Source organism: Protobothrops mucrosquamatus, unplaced genomic scaffold (assembly GCF_001527695.2).
Source record: "Protobothrops mucrosquamatus isolate PMUCROS unplaced genomic scaffold, P.Mucros_1.0 scaffold491, whole genome shotgun sequence".
Taxonomy (NCBI): domain Eukaryota; kingdom Metazoa; phylum Chordata; class Lepidosauria; order Squamata; family Viperidae; genus Protobothrops; species Protobothrops mucrosquamatus.
This window is the reverse complement of record NW_015386809.1, coordinates 11465-39214: the sequence shown is the minus strand read 5'-3', so window position 1 is coordinate 39214 and position 27750 is coordinate 11465. Positions and strand designations below refer to the sequence as shown.

Here is a 27750-nt window from a genome sequence, read left to right as displayed (position 1 = left end):
ACAGGAGGCGGAGGAGGACGACGTCGACGTGATGACGCAGGCGGAGCGCCAGGAGCGTGGTTCAGCCCGCCCCTTCAGGAGGCGTGAGAGAACTGTGCTTGTGGGGCCTTTAGGCCTGTTTGGGGGGGGCCATGGCTCATCGCTGCCTCTGGCTGTCCCGCGGTTGTTGCCGGCGCACCCCTACTGGGGTCCCCGCAGCTCAGCTGCAGCTTTGGTCCCGAGGTCGAGCTGTCCCTTCCCGCTCCATGAGACAGGTGAGTCACAGACGATAAGCAGGGCAAGGGCAGACGGGTGCCTTCTTCCGATGTCTCCACGGCTGCCCTCCCCGTAGCGCTTCTTGAGCCCCTAATCGCCCGAATCAACTGGGTCGGCGGCTGGACCGAAGCAAATTGCGTAGCTTGCGTTTTTTGCTCGCGGCAAGAATACAACAGATCCCTATTAAGATCAGGGTCGCTTACTTTAGGGTAACCTTAATATACTAATGAATAGCCTATACCAGGGGTAGGCAGCCTTGGCTCTTTTATGACTCGTGGACTTCAACTCCCAGAATTCCTGAGCCAGCTTAGCTGGCTCAGGAATTCTGGGAGTTGAAGTCCACGAGTCATAAAAGAGCCAAGGTTGCCTACCCCTGGCCTATACTCTTTTAAAATGGGGCATCCTCTGTAGGAGACTTAAGAGTGAGCTTCCACATCGTGAGAAAATTAAAAAATACAGTGCAACAAAAACCGGCTCTATCGTGTGCTGGGATTCTTGTAAAATGCTTGGCTAAAGTGTCTGATTCCATAAGGAAGTAAGAATTTTATTCATAATATTCATATTTTATTCATTTTATTCATACTCATAATTAATATGTGCTAAAGCACATATTAATTAATGCTTTACTTATCTGGTAAGTAATTTTAGAAAGAATATGACTTGGGAAAGAGATTAACTTTTAAGTTTTGGTTCCTTATAAGTTTCAGAAAAGAAGCTCCCCTTCGATTTTTAAAACCAGCATGAAAATATACAGTAGACGGCTGAACCACTTGCCATGCTAAATCATAATTTGGTCTGTTTGTTGCTTGCATAGCCCAGTCCTTCATATCCAGTTACTCGGTGAACCCCAGCTTAGGACAATGTACGAACTTTACCTAGCTTTAGAATTGCTAAACAGAAAAAGACATTGTTAAATTTGTTGCCAGAAGAAGTATACAGTTATAGCATTCTGTCCCAAAAATGATTTTTTAAAAGGCAGTTGGACTATGGCCTAATACTAGACTATCTTTGAGTATCTTTGAGACAACCATAACTTGGATGACTGAGAATCTCCTTAGATATTTGGTACCACATTCTATTTCCCTTTTACCAGACAATTTTATTTCTGTGCTAATTGTGAAGACTACCTGTATTCCATGGCTCACATAGATATCAAGGAAGAGCTAACAGGGATTATCTGTTCCTCATCTCCTACTTATTTTCATGGACTTGCTGATCATTTCTGCTGATCAGTATATTGTTAGATATAAGACTGTTGTAACTTTTTAAGAAATTCCAAATTGCTTTCTATACGTGTGTGATATTGTTGGATGTTAAAAGCCATTTCCAAGTACTGCTTTCCTGGGGCTCTCATAATAATTCAGAAGAAGATAGGGAATGTACAATATAATGGAAGTGTGATGTCAGTGAGATATAATCCTGGATAGGTTTATGTAAATTAAAATCTAAGAAAATATTGGATGCAGTTTGCCAGTAATCCTTAGTATAAGCATCTTAAGTTACTTTTAAATGTGCATAAAATTGTACTAAAAAAATCTGGAACGATTTTCATTCTTAACCATGATCATTCTCATTTTTTTCAGCTTCATGATAAAGTGATCTCCCAGGTTCCTACAAACAGAAACAGTGTCCTTGTAAATGTAATTGCTGCTTATCAAAAACTCTTTTCCCAACCTCCAAAAGGTAATTATTGCTATATAATACTGATGCCATATAGCTTGCATACTATTACCTCCTTTATGTAAAAGGATGTATACAAATAACAAGATTTATTCTGAATGGCAAGAGGGAGATATGAATCTGTGAGTTGCAGATTGTATTGTGGTTTAAAAATACCCAAATTTGCTTTAAGTAAATCCACTAAGATAAAAGGAATCTAACTCTCATTAATTTCACAAAGATTGTTCAGAATATGATTATTTCCAAAACCAATGTTTCATATATTTATTGTACATATTGTCATGTTCTGCAAAATGTGTATTTTATTTATTAAAAAGTAGCAAAGTTTAGAATGTCATCAATTGCATTCAATGAAATTTCCATTTCCATTTGGAAAATTCCTTATACAGCAGCTATATCTTTCTGAAATCCTATAATGTCTATAATAATACTTACTGGAAGTTAGTAATGTGCAATGAGATTTAAACTCATAATATGTAGACTTCAAATATTCCTTTTACAATTTGAGTTTCAACATCTTAAAATTCAGTGATATCAATAGAATTAATATATTTTCATAATTTTTGAAAACTTTCTCTAGCTCCAGGTACTTTCAAATGAAATACTTTTTTCTTTTAATTTAAAATAAATTTCAAAGGAGATATCTACAAATGGACATATTTTCTAAAATTGAACAATTAATGGCCAATGTAATACTGATAAAAGATACCAAAAAAGGAAAATGAGTTGTCTTTCTGATATAAAAAAGAAATACAACATTTTTAGTTTAGTGCCAAAATATCTACTATATTATTATTATAAATGTTTAAAAACATTCGTATAAATAATATAGGTAAATATTTGATTTTTGACGTCCCTTTTCTTTATGCCAACTGAATCAAATACAGTACTCTTAAATATGACTTTGTTTTTTTAAGAAATAAGAAATGTGCACATATATAAAAATTTTGAATGTCAAAAATAATTCTAAGGCACAAATCAAAGGTCATCTTGTCCATTGCTTCTTTATACTGGAATCCTTTATACTGGATTGTGTTTGTGAGCATGAATAAGTATATTTCCTTTGCTTAATAACTGTAGCTTAACTGAATTAGCCGCCTGATGGAATAAAGGATCTAGGAATATACAAATATGGAAGAACTAAAGTTACAATTATGTCTCACTTTTTTGATTAATGGGATTTTTATTTTATTTGTTCGTTTGTTTAATCAATCCCAGTCAAGACTAGCTGACTGGGTAGCTTACAGATAAAAGAAAAAAATGTAAAGAAAAAAATAACCTAAACTAAAAGGAGCTCTATGGCCTGGGAGAACAACTGAATTCCCTCTCCCCCTGCCCAGTTTCTGGAATATCATGAGGATGGGAGTTGCACAAATCTTTGAGAGGTATCATTTCAGAAGACAGGTGCTGCAACCAGATTGATGTGCTTACTAGATCTGTAAAGTGACACTATTAGATAGGCAGAATCTAAAGTACATCCATCTTGCTTGATTATACCCAGTGGGCAGAAGCAGCTCGTGGTAAATGGTCCCTCCACTAGTGACATTATAGGCCCTGAAGGGCTTTAGAGGTGATAACCAGCACCTTGAATTGCACCTGGAAGCCACCTGATAATTTATATAATAAAGCTTTACTATCTTAGGCATTAATGATTTTTATTTCCTTATTTTTATTTATTACTGCTTTATTTTAATAGGATTTGAAAAATATTTTCCTGGGGGGAAAAAACCTAATGATGTGAAAGATTCCGATGGAGAACCCAAAGGTACCAAGACGCACTTTCATTAGAGGCCTGTATGTAGAATGAATATTAACTTGGTTACTTCCATTTTAGTACTCATTAATTCAAATTATCATGTGCACTAGTATACACGTTTATTGTTTCATAATTCAGTGCTTAAACTGGGTCAGATGATTCCTTCTAAAGATAATCTTCCGGTTCTTCGCTTCTGTTGTTTTACTTTTTGTTACTACCCTTTAGCTAGAAAAAATATTTACTGTGTTTACTCACATTTCAGATTTGACTTCACCATTTGACTTCACTGTTAGTTCATTGTCAGATTTGTTATATATTAGGTGTTACTCAAAAGCAAAGAGCTGATTATTTGATAACTGTTATGTATATTACAGGTAGTCCTTGACTTACAACCATTTGTTTCATGACCGCTCAAAGTTATAACAGCACTGAAAAAAGTTACTTATGACCGTTTTTTACACTGACAACCATTGCAGCATCCCCATGGTCCTGTGATCAAAATTCAGATGCTTAGCAACTGGCATGCATTTATGATGGTTGCAGCATCCCAGGGTCATGTGATCACCTTTTGCAACCTTCTGACAAGCAAAGTCAAGGGAAAAACCAGATTCACTTAACCATGTCACTAACTTAACAGCTGCAGTGATTCACTTAACAACTGTGGCAATAAAGGTTGTAAAATGGGGCAAAATTCATTTAACAACTGTCTTGCTTAGCAATGGAAATTTTGGGTTCAATTGTGGTCGTAAATAATAAGAGGGCAAAGAAAAGAGTTAACATGGAGGGCAATAGTATTCATAGGAGGAGGGTATCAAAATCAGCAAGAGTGTAGAAGAAAAACATTGATGGAAGTTCCACTTCTTTTGTACATCTGCCAACATTGTATGCTACTTAAAGAAGCGAGGCCTGTATTGTAATAGTCCAGCTGCCATCTTGCTAATTTTGACCTTTTCATCCTGATTAGGTTCTGCAAACAACACACACACAGCACATAAAAAAGTTTGTCTTTGTTAAGGCAGAGTGAAAGAGAGAAAAATGTTTTTGGACCAGAGGTCTATCAAAAGGTGTTTTCACCTTCCCTATCAGCGGTTTGCAAAGAAATAGATAAATATGGGTAGCCAGAAATTTGTGCTAAATTTTTTATATCTATTTCCTGGATGATACCTGGAATCTTTATCTTTGTATAAGTTACATAATTAGATGGTTAGCCTTTATTGCTATTTCAAACTATATTCATTGGAGGGGGGGGAAGACTCTGCTACGATGATCTGTAATTAAATTTCTTTCTAGACCCTTTCAAGATTTGGGGCTGAAGGCCTTTCTTTTCAAGCATCACTTTGTGTCCTGGAATACTGCAATTTATATTGGATTTTTTCTTTCTTAGCTAATATGAAAGTTGCAGTTAACATGCAACTCTTGTCATTTCTCCTTCCAGTTGAATATCTAATTTTTAATGCCTACAGCTACAAAGCGATTTTAATATATTGCACAAACGGAATGTGGCATTATCAAAATTACTTCAACATTTGTTTTTTGATGTTTTAGTTGCTAGAAAGGACAATAGGTTGAAAGAATCCTATCTGTCTTATACTGTATACTGATATTAGGGGCTATATGCCAAATGAATCCCCCTTAAAGGGTAGTGGTTGCAGCAGGAATGACTAAGCTGCCACTTCAGAGCAAGAAGTAGGACCAGGATGTAGGGAATCATAGAATCATAGGGTTGCAAGGGACCTTGGTGGTCATGTACTCCAACCCCCCACCTAAGGCAGGAGTCCTTATTCCATCATGGACAAATGGTTGTCCAATCCTTTCTTGAAAACCTCCAGTCAGGGAGCACCCAAAATTCAGGCAAGCTGTTCCATTGACTAATTGTTTTCACTGTGAGGAAATTTCTCCTTAGTTCCAGGTTGGATCTCCCTCTGATAAGCTTCCACCCATTGCTTCTTGTCCTGCCTTCAGCTACTTTGGAGAATAAATCAACCATCTTTTCACAGTGACAGCCTTTCACGTATAGGAAGATGGCTATCATGTCACCCCTAACCCTTTACTTTGTTAGGCTAAACTTACCTTATTTCCCTTAAGGCCCACAGGCATCTGGGAGAGGAAACTGAATTTCCAGCCTTCTATTTTGCAGGCCATAACATTAGTACAGATATTTTAATAAATACGCCTGGAAAAATATGATGAGCTTTCACCTATTACTTCTTGTCTTATTGAAAACCAGTACTGTACTGGAAAATAGCAAGCAGTCTTTGAAACATTCTAGTCATACCAATTTATTTCTTGATATTTTCCTGAGGGGCTATCTGTAATTTGTAAATTGGTTACAAAACTGTTTCCCTCAGTATTTACATGTTCTAATGGTACTAGCATAATCATAATACTAATTTGAATATCACTATTTTTCTTAAGTTATTATCTTGAAGTAGCTGGGTAGATGCAAATTTTGTAAAACTGCAAAAATTCCACAATCAGATGTTTACAATTTTATGTACTTTGTGCGAAAGAAGCCACTATGACTACTAACACAAAGAAGCCTGTTCTTGCCAGAGACATCCTTCTCTATAGCAAGGCTGAAACTACACTAAGTCTTTCAATGAAGTACCCTCCATCAAATGAGGCCCATATAAAATTTTGTTAATGTTTAAATCTAATTAAAATTATATAATTAATATGATTGTTCTATAATTGTGTAGTAAATTATTTTCTCCCATTTCTTACATTAAAAATTGGCATTTGATAACTTTTGAAAGACTCCAGGATTACATCGTAGGCTTTCAGAGACCTCAGGTTGTAGACTTCCTGGCTTTGAGATTAATGACACACCAAAATGACTGGAGCTATGTCATCTTGTATCGCAATAGAACTATCCTGTATTATGGTATCTGTATTCAGTTAAATGGGAAATAGAGGACCACAACAGTTAATATTAGATATTGGATGTAATAGTGTTTATTGATCAAATTTGTATGATTTCTTGATACCCGTTCTAGGTTAGATGTGCAAAATATAATTTTGATAATGGTATAATGGTCTAGTTCAGGCATGTCAAACTCACGACGTCACATGACATTGCACGATGTATTGCGACTTTTTCCCCATTGCTAGCAATGGGGTGGGCGCGGTTTTGATGTGATGCATCCGGCCTGTGGGCCGGCAGTTTGACATGCCTGGTCTAGTTCGACTATTATAGTGATTATTGTTGTATAAATATTGTGTGTACAGAACTGACCATGACTAAGAATGTCAGAATGATAATTTTAATAAATCTTTTATAATTTCCAATGAAACGTATGTATGTTTATTATAGATGCAAAGGAGGCAGAGTCCCAGCAATCTTCCAAATCTGGCAGTGGAGGAGGTAGTAGTGGAGGCAAAAAAGGTGGCAAGAAAGAAGATTCTAACTGGTGGTCAAGATTACAAAAGGTTCCAATTCTTTTTCCAAGAGGTAGCAGAAAGTTGGGTGGGAGGTGTAGATAATGGATCCTTGAGAGAGACAATGGCCCTATCTGCTTTGAAGGAAATGATGATATGTCCCCTCCTGAAGAAGCCGTCACTCAACCCAACAATAATAACAATAATCTAGTTTCCCTTTTTAGGACGGTTGTTTAGCTTCAGACTAAATATGGTATTGAAACTATATTGGCTGCCCGTATAGATGATCTGTGGTGGGACTGGGATACAGTAGTGTGACGTTCCTGGTCCTGTGTGGCCCCCCATCCCCCCCCAAGGATTAAGAGTGAAAGGCACTGTTTTACAATGGTTTGTGAAGAAGAGGTTCCATTCAATGGTAGTGGGAACAGGAAAAGTTGCAGCCTGGGCTGCTCTGTTATGGAGTGCTAAGGGCTTGTCACTTGTATCCCTTTTGTACCTGTTTGTATGAAGTTACTGGAGGAGATCATTCATTAGCACGAAGTCAACTGATACCTGTTTTATTTCTTAACCCTAGCCCAAACAGGCAATTTGGTAAAGAGAAGGGAATGAAAACCACTCAAAGTCCTTGTGGACTGGAGCAACATATAAGCCTTAGTAAATAAAAACATTAATACATGATATTCCGTTTCTTTTCACCATTGGAATGCTGTTAATTTAAGAAAATGTTATTAAATAAAATTCTGTATTAGAGTAGAAGGCAATACAAATTATGCCACTCTGTATTTTAAATTTATAAGTCTCTGACCTAAGCATCTATAGTTATCTCAGCTATATAATTTATAGTGCCTGCCATTTAATGCATTTTGGGGTGATGTACAAAATTTAAATATTTTTAAAACATTGTAAAAGATACAGTGTGAAAGATATTGTAATTTGTAGGATATTTAAAAAGCTACATTCTTGTTGTTGTTAGCATAAAATAATAAATTTTTATACAGAATTATCCTCTAGAAATAGTAATGCCTCTTCTTTCCTTTTAGGGTGATTTTCCCTGGGATGATAAAGAGTTCCGGTATTATTTCATTTCAACCTCTCTTTTCTGGTCTGTGGTAATCTATTACGTTGTCTTCAGGAATTCTGGAAGAGAAATCACATGGAAAGACTTTGTCAACAATTATCTTTCCAAAGGAATTGTAAGTAGCCAGAGGAAGTAATCTTATGAAAGGTAGCATCGCTACATAATTTATAATCAATGTGATTAAGTCAACTCAACACAGATTAGCCTAGTAGATCATGGAACATTTAGTCTGATTTGGGTTAACATTTTATAAATAAATAAAATAGCTATATAATATCAAGGGCAGTAATCAGAGCTAGTATTTTGCATGCAGAAGATACATGCAAAATGTATCCTGATACAAAATGACTCTTATCTAAAATCCTAGAAGAACTGATACCAGTCAGAAAAGTGGACAACTGTTACCTCAACTGACATAACTATAAAATATTTAGACATTCTTCACTATTTATGATGATGGCTGAATCTGTTGAACATTGAAGTTCACAAAATCTGTAAATGTATAAGTTGTCTGTTTTTGATGGAGTGATGGATTGGCCAGCATAAGGCTGTTTCCTGTATTCAGTGGAAACCAGAATCACTGTATGATGGTTCCCCATGTTGCAAGGCCCAAATACATTAATACTTTAGATGTGAGTTTCTTAATGAGCTGCTTTAGTTTCTAGAAAGTACTTTAGTTTCTAAATATTATGGGTGTTCTGATTGTTTATTTGTATATTAATGCGTACCATAATTCAGGTATGTTACATTGTAATTAGTATAATAACTTTAATACGTATGTATTTTAAAAGACAGTACTCTAAAGTTGATACAAGGAATAGTTTTATTGATTCATAAGCTGAAGTAGAGTATCTTAGAACTAGAATGGGAGGAATCCAGTTTGATTCCATCCTCAACCATGGAAACCTGTTGGCTGATCTGGGGCCACTCGCTCAATCCAGGCTACTCTAAATTATTGTTATTGTTGAATTAATGTAAAAAATATGTGCCCATGTAAATTGATTTGGATTTCCAGAGGGGGAAAAAATAGAATATAAGGGTTGCATATCCTTATAGTGTCAGAAAGCTTGTCTGAAGTCCTAATAATCTGTGACAAAGAAAGAAACACGATTCCTTCCTTCCTCACTAGATCACTCAAAGAAAGAGATACAGAGCAATTTGATTTCAAACTGCCATATTTTAGAAAGAGAGAAGGACCTGCCCAAGTTTGACAGGTCGGATACAAAAACATTGTATCCCATCTCTATCCTAAGCCATCTTGTCTGAAAAATATTGAACATTTAAAGAATCTTGAATAAGATTTCTTTAAATTATCCAGAAGGCAAATACATACTTGGAATATTCTTGCAGGTCTATTTATTTTAAAAAATAATCATTCTTACCTCACATTTCCATATGAATAAATACAATCCTAGTTTCAGAACTTTAGGACTCATTTTCCTGTTTTTTCCAAAAATAAATAAATAAATAAAATCCATCCTTTTGAGAAGGTAGTAGTACATCCATTTATTTGTTTATGGTTTATTTATGTATATATTTGGTTTACATGGACACCCATTCTATGTAACTCTGGGCTGCTCACAACAATAAAACCAGTGATTATAAAACAATAATAAGAGCAATACAACAAGCAAAACCCTTGTGTCTTAACCATCCCATTAAGATGCCCTCATTCCAAACTATTTGTCTATACAATCCTATCCCAGCATCTCAATAATAAGACAGGTCTTGACAGCCTAGCTAAAAGCTAAAATGGTGATGACCTTCAAATCATTGGGGAGAGCGTGTTCTGTAAAATAGGGGCAATCCGGAAAAGGCACACTTCTCACTAAATGACATTTCAGGGAAGAGAACTGGAATGTGCCTACCTTACCTAATCTGGCGGAGTGGGCAGATATTCTAAGGAAGAGGTGGTCCCACAAATTTACCACACACACAGTGAACTGAAGGCAAGATATTCTCTAACTCCATTTTTTTTTTGTTAAAGTCATGATCCTCAAGAGAAGCAAATAGGTATCTTATTAGTTTATGTATATCTTGGGATCCATAAGTCTATTAATGTTGCAGTGACAGACTCAGAATAGTTTTTTTTACAGAATAATAGAGTCGGAAGGGTCCTTGGAATCCAACCCCCTACCCAAGCAGGAGACCCTATTCTGGACAAATGGCTGTCCAATCTCAAAATCTCAAGTGTTGGAGTACCCACAACTTCTGGGGGCAAGCCATGTTTAATTGTTCTCACTGACATGAAATTTCTCCTTAGTTCCAGGTTGGACCTTTCTTTGTTAAGTTTCCATCTGTTACTTGTCTTGCCTTCAAGTGCTTTGGGAAATAGGTTGTCCCCTTCATTTTTGTGACAGCCTCTCAAACATTGGAAGACCGCTATCATGTCACCCCGGTCTTTCTCTTTGTTAGACATACCCAGTTCCTGCAACTGTTCATCATATGTTTTAAACTCTAGAGCCCTAATCATCTTCATTACATACCAGTATAAACTTTGGACAGTGATAGAGAGTTATCGGAGCAATTACATTATTCAGTGTGTAAAACACATTTAACTGTTCATTGTATCTCAGAAGTTAAATAGGAAATTTGGAAATTCAGAAAAAGCTCTATTGCAAGTACTAAAAGATGCACATTTTACCAAATGGTAGAGTTAAATAGGTTTAAGTAATTTTAATCAATCCATGGCTTCAGGTACTGTTATATTTGTTTAAAGGATGGGCCCACCAGCGCAATTCAAGATACATAAAGGATTGCAAAGCAGGGACTAGTCACTAGTGGATTCTCATTTACTTTCTGTAGTTCTTCCATTGCCTAAAATTATGTTTTGGACCAGTGATCAGGAGCACAGTTTTATGAATAACAGGAAGCAATAGCAGTCTGTTCACGGGGAGAATTATCAACCTCACCCATCTTCTTTGTTATTTTAAATTGAGCAGGTTTTTTTTTTACATGAGTATAGCGCAGATTCAGATTGAAGCCTCTAGTTTAATTAGCAAGGAGACCAATTTGGAGAAGTTAATAAATCCAGTACTGATACTTTCCTGCCTTTATACAAATAGAAATATAGTATTGCATGAACAAGGAATACTGGTAATAATATGTTTCTTTTCTTTTTGATAGGTGGACAAACTAGAAGTAGTGAACAAACGCTTTGTTAGAGTCGTCTTTATTCCAGGGAAATCTCCTGTTGATGGGGTAAATTGAATTCATAGCCTGCAAACTTCAGGGGGTGCAATATTTATACTTCTGTGCATTCCTATAAGTTAAATAATGTCTGAATCCCTATTACATAGCATTATGGCAAAGGTCTATGTCTTCATATGCAATTGATAAAACTATGGCTTGTGGAGCAGAAATGGTTTTTTTGTTGCGTTTTAAGAAATTTATGTTTTTAATTTTGATCTGTTAAGCATCTCAGTAACAATATGTTCTTTCTAATAATTAAAACCATAAATCATAAGTTCATTTTTTCTGTTTTATGCAAAAAATCCACATAGGTTTCCATTCAGCAATAAACAGATACTATCTTTGATCAAAGAAGTCAATTTATGCATCTCAGCAAGTTCCATCATCTTTACCAATCTTTCCTCCATTGGGGTTAATGCCAAATCTTTTCAGTTTTATGCATACAGTGATCTCACTTCAGTTATCATGCACAAAACAAATTATTTCCATGATTTTTTTCCAACTGCTTGTTCATCAACCCCAAAAGAAAATTTGTTGGTCTCAATTGTATATTAATCTTTAAAATCCTCTGAAATCAGTGGGTGTATTTGAATCCAGAATTTTCTAAGTTTGTTACATGTTACTGTTGGGAAAAATAGAACAAAGTTCTATATATGGCAATTTGAGCTGAATGAAAGGCTAAATAGCAATTCAATCAATAAATATTTTTTCCTGTTTCACTTAATGCATAATGGAATCCTTTTCTCTGAAATTTAGTGTTATTATTTGTCTGTCTAAAATTACCTTAAGTAGTAAAATTAAATTGCTACCATTTTGGTCTATTTACAGCAATTTCTTTGGTTTAATATTGGGAGTGTGGATACATTTGAGCGGAACTTGGAAACTGCCCAACAGGAGATGGGCATAGAAGGAGAGAAGAAATTGCCAGTAGTATATACAGCAGAAAGTGATGGGTAAGCATTTTAAATGATAGATATTTTAATTTTTGCATTATAATGTACCTTTAAAAATCATTATAAAGCAGTATTAAACAATTCTAAAGGGTTATTGAGACCAAGACTGAAATTTTTGAAAAAAAGTATAAACATTTACTTTTGCAAGAGCAGCTGCTTCTAAAAGATATTGAATAATTTTGTCATTAAAGCCTTTGTTGGTCTCTCAGAACTAAAAACAAAGATGGGTTTCAAATATGGGTTTTTGAGTAGTTGCTGCTGAGTTCTTTCAGTGTTTTGGGAAATTATTTGGTTAGCTATTTCAGTGTGGCATGTATGAAGTAAACCATTGCTTCCTCGTCCTTATCTGAATTTTTCATCATTTTAAATAATTGTTGGATCCAAAGTTCTCTTCAATTATGTTTGCACTTATCTCAGTAGAATTAACTTTAGTGTCAGAAGTGCCACCTCACACTCTGCTATTGCTTAATGCTAGTCTGGCATGAACTTTGGAAGGGAGGGGGTACCCATGGGTAATGAAGAGTTCGCTGTATGGGCTAGAGATGCGACTTCAAGGTCAACACGGCTGAGAACAGATCATAGCTGCATTCCAACCCACACTTGGAGCGACTGTTCTGAAAACATCCATTTCGAATTTGATTGGACATTTGGGAGCCAATATGGGGAGGATCCTATTTTGGCACGTGAATTTCAGTTCTGGCTTTGCTGTGCTGTGTTTCACTTGATCTTTAGTAAACTATACCTTTCTCAATGAATCGAGTTAAGGAACATTCTTACTTGAAGGTTCAAGTTAAGGCAGGTTTGACATTAAGCCAGAACTGAAATTCGCCCACCAAAATCCCCAAGTGTAACATCCCCATGGCATCATCCCCATGCTGGCCCCCAATTGTCCAATCAAATTCAAAAAGGATGTTTTCAGAATGGCCGCTCCTAGTGTGGGTTGGAATGCAGCTATGATTTGTTCTCAGCCGTTCTTAGCATCTAATCTTGGAAATTGCATCTCTAGCTGATACAGTGAACTTTTCATTACCCTGGGTACTTCTCCCCCCACTCCTATCCAGTCTCCCCAGAGTTCATGGCAGACTGGCACCAAGCAATAGCAGAGCTTGAGGTGGCAGCTCTGACACTTAGAGCTGTTTGCAATAAATTATAGGGGTGCTAACTGTCAGGAAAATACATAAATCCACTATTGCTCTCTTTAGGACATAGATGGTTTGTTTCTAAACATTAAAAAAAAGGTGTTCTGCTAAATATTAGTCTTTCTATTAAGTTTAGAAGATTTCTAACAATAAATATATACATTGTAATGTATTTCCCATGCATTGTGTTTGACAAGTTGTATGAATATTTTGACTAGGCCATGCTTTATACCAACTTTTAGTTCTTATCCTTTTTTTTAGTTCATTTCTGCTGAATATGTTGCCAACAGTCCTTATAATTGGCTTTTTGCTATATTCAATAAGAAGAGGAGCAGCTGGATTAGGCCGAGGAGGCCGGGGAATGGGTGGACTCTTCAGTGTTGGTGAAACAACTGCTAAAGTCCTAAAAGATGAAATAGATGTGAAGTTCAAAGATGTAGCTGGCTGTGAGGAGGCTAAATTAGAGATAATGGAATTTGTTAACTTTCTGAAAAACCCAAAGCAGTATCAAGATCTTGGAGCAAAGATCCCAAAGGTACTAATTCTGAAGGGCATTCATTGACTTAGAGCCAGAAATATTTAGAAATCTCTTTGGCATGGAATAGTAATTTCAAACTTAGTCACAGTGTATTATCTTCCTAATTTTAATTATCTGCAAGAATAAGAAAATGTTATTATTAATTTATGGAATTTAAATAACTCACTAATGATGTTGAATTGCTCAATTCTATTGCTGAATTAACTCAATCCCATTACTTCCTTTTAGATAAAACAAAAAACAAACCTTTTAATACAGATTTACTTTAACACATGGTGGTTGCAAGTTTTTAAAAAAATAATAAACATGTTCATACTGCTCTGTGCACGTTGGGAGCTCTAAAGACTACCTTGCAAGCTAATATATGTTGGCATCATCTCAACAGTAGGAAGTATATGCTCTGTATTTACATAAAATCTTATAATTTGGATTGAGCTTCTTAAATATTTCACATTTCCTCCAATCTAAATCCTTTGCTGAATTTTGCTAATACTATGACAAAAATGAATGATGATGACTCTGTGTGTGTGTGTGTGTTTAATCATGTTTAACTTTTATTCCTACCTTTTCTTAGGGTGCTATTCTGACTGGGCCCCCAGGCACTGGAAAAACGCTTCTAGCAAAAGCAACAGCTGGGGAAGCCAACGTTCCTTTTATTACAGTCAATGGTTCTGAATTCTTAGAGATGTTTGTTGGCGTGGGCCCTGCTAGAGTAAGTCTATGACTTTGCTCTTTTATTGCAGTATCATTAATTTTAAAAAGTACATAGTTAATGTTGAAAGCCTAAAACCCTATTAATACACTGCGCTTTAGTTATTATCCAGATTACAGTTCTTTTTCAAATGATAGCTATCAAAAGTTTTTAATTGAGCTCACTCAATGATATCCCATTCAGTTTCTGGAAAATTTATTTTGGAGGTTTTCTGTCTGTTTCTGAGGTATAATCATATTAAATATTTTAATTAATTATAACAAGATTGTTGATATATTGTATTCTCTAAACAAGAAGGCAAGAAATGCATATGGGCTAAGTGCAGAGGGACTGATGGCTGGAAGAACAGCATTTGGTTAGTTGAGCTATCTAAAAAAGAACACTTAGGGAAAGTTATGTTAATACCTTATAGCAGTGGTGGCGAACCTATGGCACGCGTACCAGAGGCGGCACTCAGAGCCCTATCTGTGGGCACACATGCCGTTGCCCCAGCAGAGTTCACCAGAGTAGCGATCACGTGGCGTTTGGAAGCGACGGGGCAGGAAGTGAGCGAGCAAGTGGAGTTGGCCCCCTGGAGATGGCAAGGGACTGGCCCTGGCCATACTCACCCAGTCTGCCGTGACCACTGTAACCACGCCCACCCAGTGGACCACGCCCCCACTCCCCCTGAGGGCACAACGCTGATGCAGCCCTGGCACTTTGCGATAAATAAGTGGGTTTTGGGTTGCAGTTTGGGCACTCGGTCTCTAAAAGGTTCGCCATCACTGCCTTATAGAAAACCGTATCAGTGCAATTCATAAAATACACACACAATAAATTAAAAATGATATAAAATCAGATAGTAGAAAAAGATAGAGATCAGAAATGAAAGTAACAAGAACAGTTCATCTGATGTGTGCAGAGGGAGCCTGAGTGAAGAGACACATCTGCGTTAGGTGCCTACAAGATCAGCAGGGGAAAGTTTCAAGCTGCTGCTGCCTGGCTAGTTCCCTTGGATTTCAGGATAGACCTTTTTCAGCCAGTCTCTTTTGAGAACGAAACAGCTACTTGGCAGAGGGACTTTGTCCCACGTGGGCCATATCAATTTGGCAGGCAGCTCTTTCAGTCTCAAAAGAGACTGGTTGAAAAGGTCCTTCTCTGGTATGGAGTTGGGGAGAACTACATTGGGCTCAGTTTTAGTTGTTAAATGAGGATTACTGTTGGAACCTTATGAAGTTCAGGAAACACAGGTTATGCTCTAGTATATAGGGATCACCAGAGAGAAATCCTGCCATGATCAATTACAAAATTATCCTCTAAGATTCTAGCACAGTCAACAACCTCAGTTTCCATTTTGTAAGCAAAACCTTGACTCCTCCGAGTTGGTAGCTGCGACATTTGCTTTAATAATACTGTTCAGACCTTTGTAGCATCCCCATGATCATATGATCAAACTTCAGATGCTTGGCAACTGGTTCATATTTATGACCGTTGTTGTGTCCCAGGGTCATGTGATCACCTTTTGCAACCTTCTGACAAGCAAAGTCAATGGGGAAGCCAGATTCACTTAACAACTGGGTTGCTAACTTTCAATTGCAGTGATTCACTTAACTGTGGCAAGAAAGTAAAATGGGGCAAAACTCACTTAACAAATGTCTCATTTAACAACAGAAATGTTGGGCTCAGTTGTGGTCGTAGTTCGAGGACTACCTGTAGTCCTTTTTACTATCTGGTTTTTTTTCACTGCATGTCAATTTAGTCTTATTTACATTTTTATTAACTGTCCTGTGAATACTGTCCTATTTTGAATCCTTTGTTCCATTAATGTACAAATTTTGAAATCTCACTTCAAAATATGCTACTGTGGTCAAGGACCAGATAAAGCACAGTTAGGTTCAAATCAAATTCTTTATTTGTAACCAGGGAAATACATTATATTCACCTGTGTGAATAAGTTATAAACAATTGGTTGTCTGTAATAAAAGTGAGTAAGGTTATGGAGTTACTATCTCCATAACACTATTCAAGTATGTATTATTCTTTTATAGTTTTCTTAAACAATGGAATAGAGCAGTGATGGCGAACCTTTTAGAGACCGAGTGCCCAAACTGCAACCCAAAATCCATTTATTTATCGACGGGTGCCAGGTGGGCGTGGCCCACTGGGTAGGCATGGCTGTGGTGGTCATGGCAGACTGGGTGGGTGTGGCCAAGGTGGGTGTGGTCACTTAAATGTTGCTCATGGGGAGGGATGCCTGTGGGGGCTGGGCAGGGTTGGGGAAAATCCAGGGGGTTTCTGGCAGGTGGGGCGGTGGGCAGGAGGCTCGTCCTGCGGGGTGAGGCGAGGCAAGGTGAGGCAGGGCAAGGGTGCCATTGTCGTAGGGCAAGGTGAGGCCGGGCAAGGGTGCCATTGTCGTAGGGCAAGGTGAGGCAGGGGCTGGGGCAGCTGCTGCCTGACACCATCGGCCCCTGCACACAGAGGCCAGCGAGCGCATGGGGGCCAACAGTGTCCATCAGCAACCACAGTCTGCCAGCCCCTCGACTGGTGCACTCTGGGGTTTTGCAGCCCACCAGCAGCAGTTCAGAGAAGCTGCCTCTGAGCTGGATGACCGGCCGACAGCTGAGGAGGTGATGCAGTGGGTCGTGCCCGGGAAAAGGAGAACATGCGAGGCCAGGAGGGATGGGACGGGGGGGAGGGAAACCAGCTGTGCTGGGATGCATCCGGCCACATGGGACCTCGGTGAGTTAGCAAGCGGCTGATTGAAGAGGGACAATTGCCATCTCCGGGGCATGGCGCGCGCGCCCACAGAGAGGGCTCTGAGTACTGCCTCTGCCACGCGTGCCATAGGTTCGCCATCACTGGAATAGAGTATGCACATTCTGTTTCTTGTGAATAGCCTTGCTTCATATATTTGGTTATCAATGTTGAAAATGTACTAACTGAATGCAGAGTTGCATAATCAATAAGAAATGTGGGGGAAGCAATTTAATACTAATTTTTTGAACAGATTTAGGCAGTATTTTTCCCAGATTACATTTTATTGCATTGTTATATTCTAGCAAAAAAGCGTGGATTGCTTTGGTATTTCTAAGATGGACGTATAGTACTTACTATGCTTGCTGAAGTGTCATTGTTTATAAGCACTTTTATATACTGTAGCCTTTCATATTATCTGGATGAACAGGGCATACTTGACTATATATATTCATCAATCCAGCTCTTCTATATATTTGGCTCTCAAGCAACAAAATTATGTTTAATTTTATGTTTAAACCAAACATGAAATGTTTGTTTTCATTTTAAAACATCTTACAATTTGCACAAAATGCATTTTGCGTCTAGTTTATTGACTACAGTACAATCTTCCCGATTTCATGACTTTGCGGTAACTTTCTGTTGAATAAAAAACAAGGGGTAGATCTCTGACTCATTGAAAACACTTTCTGTTCTCTTGCAAAGGTTCGCGATTTATTTGTTCTGGCTCGTAAAAATGCACCTTGCATTCTCTTCATTGATGAAATAGATGCAGTGGGAAGAAAGAGAGGAAGGAGTAACTTTGGAGGGCAAAGTGAACAGGAAAATACCCTCAATCAACTCCTAGTAGAAATGGATGGTAACTCTTTAAATTTTGTAGTAATAATTCTTGTACATCTTACTACTTAGGTATTAAAATAAAACTACAATCTTAAAGAGATAAAATGGGAATAAATTCTATTGTTTCCGTGTAACTTACTTTGAGAATTGGAAAGCAAATGCAGTAAAGAACTATGGAATAAGAAAAAATATTTTAAAAATTCACTGCAAGCGCTTTTTTCATCCATGTTTGTCGAAGCACAGTTCCCACATTTTCAGTTTAATATAGCTTACATGCATTTTTGCCTCTTTATGGCTTTTCTAAATAATTAGGAGTCAAAACATAATTTGTTGGTCTATTTTGGAAAATAATATATTTGCAATAATCAATAATTACTAAATATTACGTTTCATTCACAGGTTTTAATACCACAACAAACGTTGTCGTCTTGGCAGGCACCAATAGACCAGATATCCTGGATCCTGCTCTTTTGAGGCCAGGTCGTTTCGATAGACAGATCTTCATTGGTAAGCAGTTCCCCATATTGGTCTTGTAAAGATATTAAACAATATTACACAGAGAGGAAATGAGGTGGAATTGTTATTTTCCTGGAGCATCTTAGCAAACTTAACATGTGAAATTGCGTATCTAAAAGATTCTCAGATTGGATACTTTTGTACATGGAAGATGAGAGAGATGGAGTAATTAGAGCCTATTGGCCTTTATAAAAAGTATACATGTTTGAAATATTTGTAAACAATGTATTTTAAAAATATTTTTTTAAACTTCCCAAGGGCCACCAGATATAAAAGGAAGAGCATCTATTTTCAAAGTTCACCTGAGGCCTCTTAAGTTGGATACTACCTTGAATAAAGATAATTTAGCACGGAAACTTGCATCGTTAACCCCTGGATTTTCAGGTAGGTAATCCTATGTAATAACGAATGCATTTTTAATACATTGCATTATAAATATCATTTACTGAATTTATAATATTAAGAGGACTTTGGTTTTAGTCTTCCTGAAGTCACATGCCAAAATTATTTTGGGTGAAGGAGTTTGAAGATGGTATGGTGACCCTCAACGAAAAAAAGTCAATAACAAAATAAGGTTAGCCTTCAGCATACCGAAAATCATTTTCTGGAGCTTGGCAAATAATTTTTCTTTTAACTCAGGTCCCAATTATTTAGGTATACTGAATGGATCTTTATGAGCATATTAGCTATTTGCCCTGATTCTGAACAGATAATCTTTAAATCATTGACTCAAAATTTATTTGGAGTTTGATTTTTCCAGGAGTGGCATTTATTTCGGTGGAAACATTAGCCACTGAGATATAAAATTTCAAAGTATCCTCCTTGTGGTAAATGATTAAAAAAATTGGAAATAGCCTGGAGTTATGTGTCTCTTATGCCTTCTTTTCTTTAGGTGCGGATATAGCAAATGTATGCAATGAAGCTGCCTTAATTGCTGCAAGACATCTTGCAGATGCTATAAATCAAAAGCATTTTGAGCAAGCTATTGAAAGAGTGATAGGAGGTGAGGAGCTGACACATTGTGGATTACATTATTGGTGCTGTTATCAGTTGGTTCTTTTATTCATGTTCTAATGTTGCTTGTTTGGCAAATACATTCATTAGTATATGGAGAGTGATAGGCTTTATGCGACACATGGATGCCATGAGCATCTGTGCAGTGTCCATAGAATAATTTACAGGGATGGAGGAGGGAATAAAAACTTAAAAAGAAATGACAAAAACATGACACTCAAAATTTTGTTTGTCAAATGGCATTTTGCTCCCCTAATGCAGTAAGAGTTCCTCTTTCATTAGATGCCCCCAATGAAAGTTACATCCCAGGGGCAGGGGCTGGGCGTTTTAAACAGATGAGACAGGTGCCTTAAGCATTTGCACCTGTTTTGCCCATTCATCTGAAACCTTTAAACTGCAAAAAAGCATAATCTCATTTATTTAACCCCACCTATGCAGGCAGCTTTGGTGGCCATAAAACTTTGCTTTGGCTGGCAGTCTGATTTTTTGGCATCTCTGCTATGAAGCAAGAATGATATTTTGCTTCTTACTTGAAAATAGTATGTAGGAGCCAATGTGGCTTTTGCCTAAAAATATTTTTTCTTCTTCCTCTCGTGGTAATTTCTCACTCATGCAGAGAGAGAACAGAAAAATTATTTACTAGTACCATGTTTTCTTGTTAGCCCCTCATTGGCACAGCAGCTGAGAAATATGCTCCATAGAAATTGACACACTAATTGAATACTTATGTATTTAACCAATCAAAGGCCTGGAAAAGAAAACACAAGTATTGCAACCAGAAGAAAAAAAAACAGTTGCATATCATGAAGCTGGCCATGCAGTTGCTGGATGGTTTCTGGAACACGCTGATCCACTTCTGAAGGTATGTTGACTTGTGGCACAGAAGTTATTTTGAAGGATTGCTTCTCAGTTGAGATAAATTATAGGTGAGCCTTTTATATATCTCCTTGGCATCTCCCTTTGCAGTGCGGGCTTTCAAACCAGGATGCCTTGAATTAATCATCTGTCTATTTCATACAGAATGGAAAGTTATTAAATCAACTTTAAATATCTTTGAATCCAAAAGTCATGTCTTACATATTTCTTATTTAAAAGTGTCTTTGCAGAGATAGCCATCATATGAAATATAGATTTGTTATAAGCTACTGTTTGCTTGTTTGTTGGTTGGTTGGTTATAAAAATACTTTTATTTCTCTTCTGACACAAGGTATCTATTATTCCTCGTGGGAAAGGACTGGGCTATGCTCAGTATTTGCCAAAAGAACAGTATCTGTACACCAAAGAACAGCTTCTGGACAGAATGTGTATGACTTTGGGAGGACGTGTGTCAGAACAAATCTTCTTTGGAAGAATTACAACAGGGGCCCAAGATGACTTAAAGAAAGTTACTCAGAGTGCATATGCTCAGGTCTGTATTTTTACTTGGTGTTTCACCATCTTTGTAGAAATCTTGCCTGGCAAGAATTTTGCTTCTGCATACTATTTCCTCTTAATATCTTCTGACAATACCACAGTTTTTCCCTCAAACTTTCATCTGAAATCTGCTAAATGCGGGCTGAAAAAGAGTTTGCTTTCTTCCCAAAATACGGAATTCTGTTTCTTCAGGCAAAAATCCTATTTGATCATTTACATTTTATCATCTTGCCCTTGTCCAAAGTACTTTATAATTTTGATTAAGTGGCTTTTAGACTACTGACATTAACTGCAATCAGGGGAATTAGAGACTTATGTTGAAATGCTCGGGTCTCCTAGTGACAGCTTAGATTACAAAATTGGGCCTTATATTGCCAAACAGAACTTTCCTGGATAGCCATTAAGCAGTTGCCTCATCCCCTTTACAGGCTCTATTGGGTGAATTCCAGGAAGAGCCTCTTCTGAAGCAGCTCTCTGAGAACATAGGAATGAATGGGGACTGCTGCACAGGTGTGTGTATTGCATTCTTGAGCAGGTTCCATACATTTCAGTGATGCTGATGTTACATTAGCATTATACTTTCTAGTGCCTGTATTATTGATTTAATAACTAAATAATTATGATATCCCTAATTTCTACTGAATACTTCTGTTACAAAATTTGATGCAATTAGTTTAAATATTTAATTTTAATAGGTATGTATAAGTTCCATTCCAACTATTAAATTACAATGATTTGATAGTAATATTTCAGTAGAATGACTGGTATCCATATTTAAAAGACCACGTTCCTTTGGAATATAAGAAAAGCCATTATGGATCAGGTGAAGATTATCTAATCCAGTATTCCACATCACAAATGGTTCATGCGGTACATTACAGAATCAAAGGGCAAGAGTAATACCTCTCAAACTGTTACTCCCTAAAAACTAATATTTAAAGTATCCTGCGATTGTTTTAGATTATCCGGTCTGTTGAGAGTGATGTAATCCATGAATTTTTCTAATAATTTTTAAGCTGTTTAAATTGGTGGCTGTCATGCTATCTAATGGTAGATAAATTCATTAATTCACATGCTTTTTGCAAAGCAGTATTTTTAACTGCTCTTGAATCTTCTGATATATAGGGAATGTTCATTAGTACGAACATTGTGGAATACAAAGAAAAATCTCTCCACGTTTGATGCAACACTGTTAACTTTATATTGGAGTCCTCAACTTACAGCTGGTTGGTTAGCAATTGTTCAAAGTTAACGACAGACCCCCAAAAGAGGACTTATGACTTGGATCCAAAGTTCCAGTGGTGAACTTGCTCTGGGGTCACATGATGGAATTTTATGTACTTGGCAACATGGCTGCATTTGTGGCCATTTGCACCCACACCGATCATGTGTCTGTCTTTTATGATAGTTTTGCTGAAAACCAGCACTTCTGATGTTTGGCCAAAGCATGCCCATAGCGAACCATTGAGCGGCTTGGCAACCATGGGGTTCATTTTACAACTATGGTGTTTGCTTAACGATGATGCAAAAATGTCATAAAATTGGATTGGCCATGTGACTGACTCATTTTACAACCATCCGACATATGAGCATAACGGGCAAGGTCCATAACAGCCACATGCCAAGGATTGCTTATATATGGCTTAGGTTTTGTTCCATCTAGTGAAGGATGTCTGTCCTCAGCCCCAGCTCTGCCTTTGTCAGAAAAAGAAGGGCTATTTTCCCTCAGGGTTTCCTCTCAGACTGAAGATAAGGGAAGAATAAAAGGAACAAAAGGCAGGACAATGTAGCGGGCAGAGAATGTTTGTGTGTGTGTGTGTGTGTGTGTGTGTGTGTGTGTGTGTGTGTGTGTGTGTCGGAATTGAGGAGCTGTAATTAGAATAAGGAGCCCCAGTCACATGGTGGGCCAATGGAATTAAGTGCAAGTATAAATTCAAGGTAGGGAATAAGGAACATCAGCATTGGAAGCCTGGTTTTGGGTTTTTTTCTGTAAAATGACAAATGGTGGTTGTTTCTTTTTTTCCTCCTCCTCTCTGAAGCCAGGAAGATGGGATGGCTCAACAAATGGCCCAAGAACTGTTTTGAAAGGCCATATTCGAGTCCATCAATTCTTGGGAGTTTGCAGTTATTGCATCAGAGGAAACGTGAAAGGGGTGAAGCATTGGATAGCCTAGGAAAGAAGCATTTGGCAGAAGGTGCCCATACAAGTGCAAGACTTATGGTCCAGTGGCACTTAACTGTTGGCCCTCATCACATCCAGGCAGCCTTGCCTCGAGAAGAAACTATATGTAGCTCAGGGTTGAACTGTGGCATCCTTGGGGTTCTCTGAGCTTGGTTGTTTGCTTGCAGACATTTGATTACCCAACTAGGTAGTATCTTCAGTGCTTAAGGGGGTGAGGTTTGCTCTTTATTTTATAGTAGCTTTTCAGTGTTGGTGGGGGTGCTGTTTTCTCCTTGATTAAGCTATTGTTTATTGCTTGATTGTTTGTTTGGGTTGGTAGTTCCTTGATTAAGATATTGTTCTGCTTGATTGTCTGATCTTAATCCTGATCCAGGGAGTCTTTGATTTTTACCACCATTTGGAATGTCTCTTTCTGAAAGTGATTTAAGAAAGTGAAGCGTTTGCTGATTAAATGAACATTAATTCTGTACTTAAGGGTGCATTTTAAATCCCTTTGCTCCCAAGCTGCTCAATTCTCAGTGGATCACAGATCAAGAAACTCAGTTCCTGTGGTCTCTTCATGAGGAGCAGCTTTTCCAGAGTGCAAATGGGCAATCCCGAATGATATCTCCTTCTTCCTGAATGATTTTCAAAAGTCAGAACCTGGCTCCTGGCCAGCAATATCCTGGCAGAGGTTCTCACTGGAACTTTTTTTCTGTTCTTGCCCAGAACAGCCTAGAAGCCAACTTCATATTAACATATGAACAGTTAATGTTGGTCAGCTTGTCGGCTAAATTGCTACCGTATCACTCAAAACAGCTACCCACTAATATTTGATTCTTGATTAAGTGTTGTAGAAATTGCTTAACTACTCTGTTGTTCAATCCTCAGATTGTTCAGTTTGGAATGAATGAAAAAGTTGGGCAAATTTCATTTGATCTTCCCCGGCAAGGAGAGATGGTGTTAGAAAAACCCTACAGTGAAGCAACTGCAAGATTGATAGATGAAGAAGTGCGAATACTTATTAATGAAGCTTATGAAAGGACACTATCTCTACTTAATGGAAAGAAGGCTGAGGTAGAAAAGGTATGCATTCTTGTCCTGCTATTATCAGGAGGGGCATAAGATTCTTATCTAAGTAGGTTAAAAGATCATTGGGTCCAAACCTGATTTTCTGAGAACATAAGGGTCCCTTCTAGTTCAGGGGTCTTCAGACTTGGCCCTTTTATGACTTGTGGACTTCAACTCCCAGAATTCCTTAGCCAGTGTGCCTGGCTGAGGAATTCTGGGAGTTGAAGTCCACAAGTCATAAAAGGGCCAAGTTTGAAGACCCCTGTTCTAGTTGATCAAAGAAACTGAGACAATCCTTTTTTCCAATTCCTTTTTCCTTCCAAATACCAGCATTATCTGGTTCCCAAGAATTATTATTTAAGAGTGTAGCTACAAGAACAGAAAGAAATGAAAATTGCCTACTTCCAGTATAAAATTAGGGATTAAGAGTTTCACCATGTTCTGTGTATCAGAAAGATCAGTATCTATTGAATATATCATATTATTTGTTCAAAGGTACAGTTATACAAAAATAACCATAATCATTGCCCAAAGGCTTTTGACAGCAGCAGAAATGTTATTTCCGGACATCTAATTAGTATAAGTGATGGTGTTTTAGTCATAACAGAACAAAAGTTATGCATTTTGTTTTTTGAAAGCTTGAAATACAGGGATACAGAGATGCAGAGTTCATCCTGTATATTCTTACCTGGAAGACGTTGTAATAAATAGTACTATAATGTGCCCAGAACATATTCAGCAGAGGTTAACGGTTTTAAAAATCTTTGAATTTTTTTTTATCCATACATACTATTATTAGGATTGTGGAATGAAAAATTAGCAGTTGAACTTCCTTGTAATACATGTGTGCCTATTGTTTCAGGTGGCTTTAAGGCTCTTGGAGAGGGAGGTTTTGGATAAGAGTGATATGGTTGAAATGCTTGGCCCCCGACCTTTTGCTGAAAAATCTACCTATGAAGAATTTGTTGAAGGCACGGGCAGCTTAGATGAAGATACTTCACTTCCAGAAGGCCTTAAAGACTGGAACAAAGAGCGTGAGGAGAAAGAAGAGGCAACAGATGAGGGAATTGCCAGACAAATCAGAGGACATGTACCTTTTTAGTGTTGCAGTATGATGGTGTACATAAAAGTGACACAGTGTTAAGTTGCACACTGAAAAGTAAAGGGGAAACACTTCAAAAATCTGGTGCCCAAGTATCCTCTGCTTTATGGAACAAGCCTGCCATGGCTGATGAACTAGGAGGATGGGTATTTCCCTCTACAGAGTATTCAGAATCCACAGGAAGCTGTTTCCCAGAATCCCTGATTAAAAAGTATAGTTCTTAGAACTAATGGGCCTACATTGAATTTCTTCTAGAGTTGCAGCAATTCAGATCTGTTATTAGAGTTGTGTAAACTGATATATTTAAACTGCCCTAGAATGTACAATTTCCCAAAACACCGGAAAAAAAATCTATTTTTTCATCACTTCTACCAAATTTGAGTTGTTAATATCCTGAAATTGTTGGTTTTGGTCATAGAGTATTTCCTGGGATCCCACATTGCTTATCATATGTTTGTTTTGATGAAGCACATAGTTTTCAACCACCAATTTGAATTTATTTCTTTACCTTGTTGTCCAGTAAAAAGACCCTGCAGGTATCCGTGATCAAACTGGAAACCTGGCAATTCATTAGAGAGATGGGTCTGTGGCTACAATGAAGTGTAAAATCTAAATTATATTACTGCAATTTTAATAAAGTGTGGATTTTTTTCTACATGAGATTGTAAAATATTGAGCATACGAATGTATTTTGTAAATACAGTTTAGAAACATTAAATAAAATCAGCACAGTGGACTGTGCAAACAGGCAGATTCTCTTGGATCCTTGGGCCAGTAATGAAACCATACAACCAGTTGTTAGATTTCTAATAACTACAAACATGAAAGATTACATGGTAGCTTTTTGAAGGAGACTAGGGGTCCCATAGACACGTTGATAAAGTGTGGCAATCAAATGAGAAAAATCAGAATTCACCGTGTACCATCTAGTAAACTAACATGAACAATAACATCAAGTAGTCTGCTCCATACTGTTATTTAAAGTCATCATACACACACACACACACACACACGATACTGATCTTCCTGTTCAGAACCAGAGATAGATAGCACAAGAAAGGATGGATGGACCATTCGTTATTAGCAAAGGGCATACAAGAAAAAGAGTAAGCTGGAGTTCCTATTATAAATTAGTAATTAGATAAGAATAGAATGCAAATTGAACAGCTGATAATGAAAAAAAATGGGGATCTCTGCTAAGAAAGGTCATTTAACTTGCTTATAAATTACCTGGTATTAAGCAAGAAGCAGGTATGAGTGCTACTGCTGCAAAAGTATCTAGGTCAGTAAAAAGAGAAGGGAACGGAAGCATGTTCCCAAAACATCAAACTAAACAGCAACAAACAGTAGGTAATAGAAGCAAAGGAAGAACATTGGGGCAAAATCTGTAGCTTCACAGTACGTTATGAACTTCCTGTGACAAAGCAAGGATAGAAAGATTGTGGAAAATAGACCCACGAAAAATCCAGCCCACTTTGTGGCTGTACTAAAAAAAAGTTTCACGTTGGAGCCTGTTAAAGAAGATATTAAAAATTCAATCACTAATGGCACATTATCTGGATTGTGATGAGAGCTAGCACAAGCAGCAAGGCTTGAAAAGGCTAGATAGCTAATAAAAGCTATGAGAGAAACCCAGTCTTCATCCTATGAATCATTAGGTTTCTATAGTACAGTGGTGGCGAACCTATGGCACGCGTGCCGGAGGCGGCACTCAGAACCCTCTGTGGGCACGCACGCCACCGCTGCCAGCAGCTTGCGCAGGTCCATTAGGCTGCTGCCGCCACTCAGAGCAACCCCACCAGGCACAAAGGCAAAGCGGCCAGCTAGCAAGATCGGGTAGAGGTGGTAGAGCACGCCCACACCCAGCAAGCCAAAGACCACCCCGAGCAAGGAAAGCCAGATCCCCATTGGCGCCATAACCCCAGTCCCAGCTAGGATTGCGTGCCTCCTGTCCACCGCCCCACCCACCAGAGACCCCCTGGATCTCCCCCAACCCTGCCTGACCCCTGCAGGCATCCCCTCCATGAGCAACATCGAGGTGGCCATGCCCATCCCAGCCATGCCCACCCAGTCTGCCGTGACAACCGCAGCCATGCCCACCCAGTGGGCCACACCCCCATGCCCCCTGAGGCCCCACAATGCTGATGCGGCCCTGGCACTTTGCGATAAATAAGTGGGTTTTAGGTTGCGGTTTGGGCACTCAGTCTCTAAAAGGTTCG

General features: G+C 37.9%; 1 protein-coding gene across 1 annotated transcript; it reads left to right on the top strand.

Moving 5' to 3' along the window:
* Nucleotides 1-72: 72 nt before the first annotated feature.
* Nucleotides 73-26282, top strand: AFG3L2 (AFG3 like matrix AAA peptidase subunit 2). Its single transcript, XM_015816753.1, has 17 exons — nt 73-254; nt 1839-1938; nt 3632-3700; nt 7005-7120; nt 8110-8262; nt 11274-11348; nt 12168-12292; nt 13693-13966; nt 14544-14681; nt 18120-18273; nt 18654-18761; nt 19029-19154; nt 19663-19773; nt 20531-20646; nt 20992-21192; nt 24250-24444; nt 25292-26282. The coding sequence occupies exons 1-17, from the start codon at nt 132-134 to the stop codon at nt 25529-25531; spliced, it is 2424 nt and encodes an 807-aa protein (XP_015672239.1). The 5' UTR covers nt 73-131; the 3' UTR covers nt 25532-26282.
* The last annotated feature ends 1468 nt before the right edge of the window (nt 26283-27750 follow it).

Bases quoted from the DNA above. Each gene is read 5' to 3' on its own strand.
- AFG3L2 (XM_015816753.1), top strand. From the start codon at position 132: ATGGCTCATCGCTGCCTCTGGCTGTCCCGCGGTTGTTGCCGGCGCACC. The intron at 7,121-8,109 runs GTTCCAATTCTT...CTTTCCTTTTAG, and splicing joins GGTGGTCAAGATTACAAAAG to GGTGATTTTCCCTGGGATGA. The intron at 8,263-11,273 runs GTAAGTAGCCAG...TCTTTTTGATAG, and splicing joins ATTATCTTTCCAAAGGAATT to GTGGACAAACTAGAAGTAGT.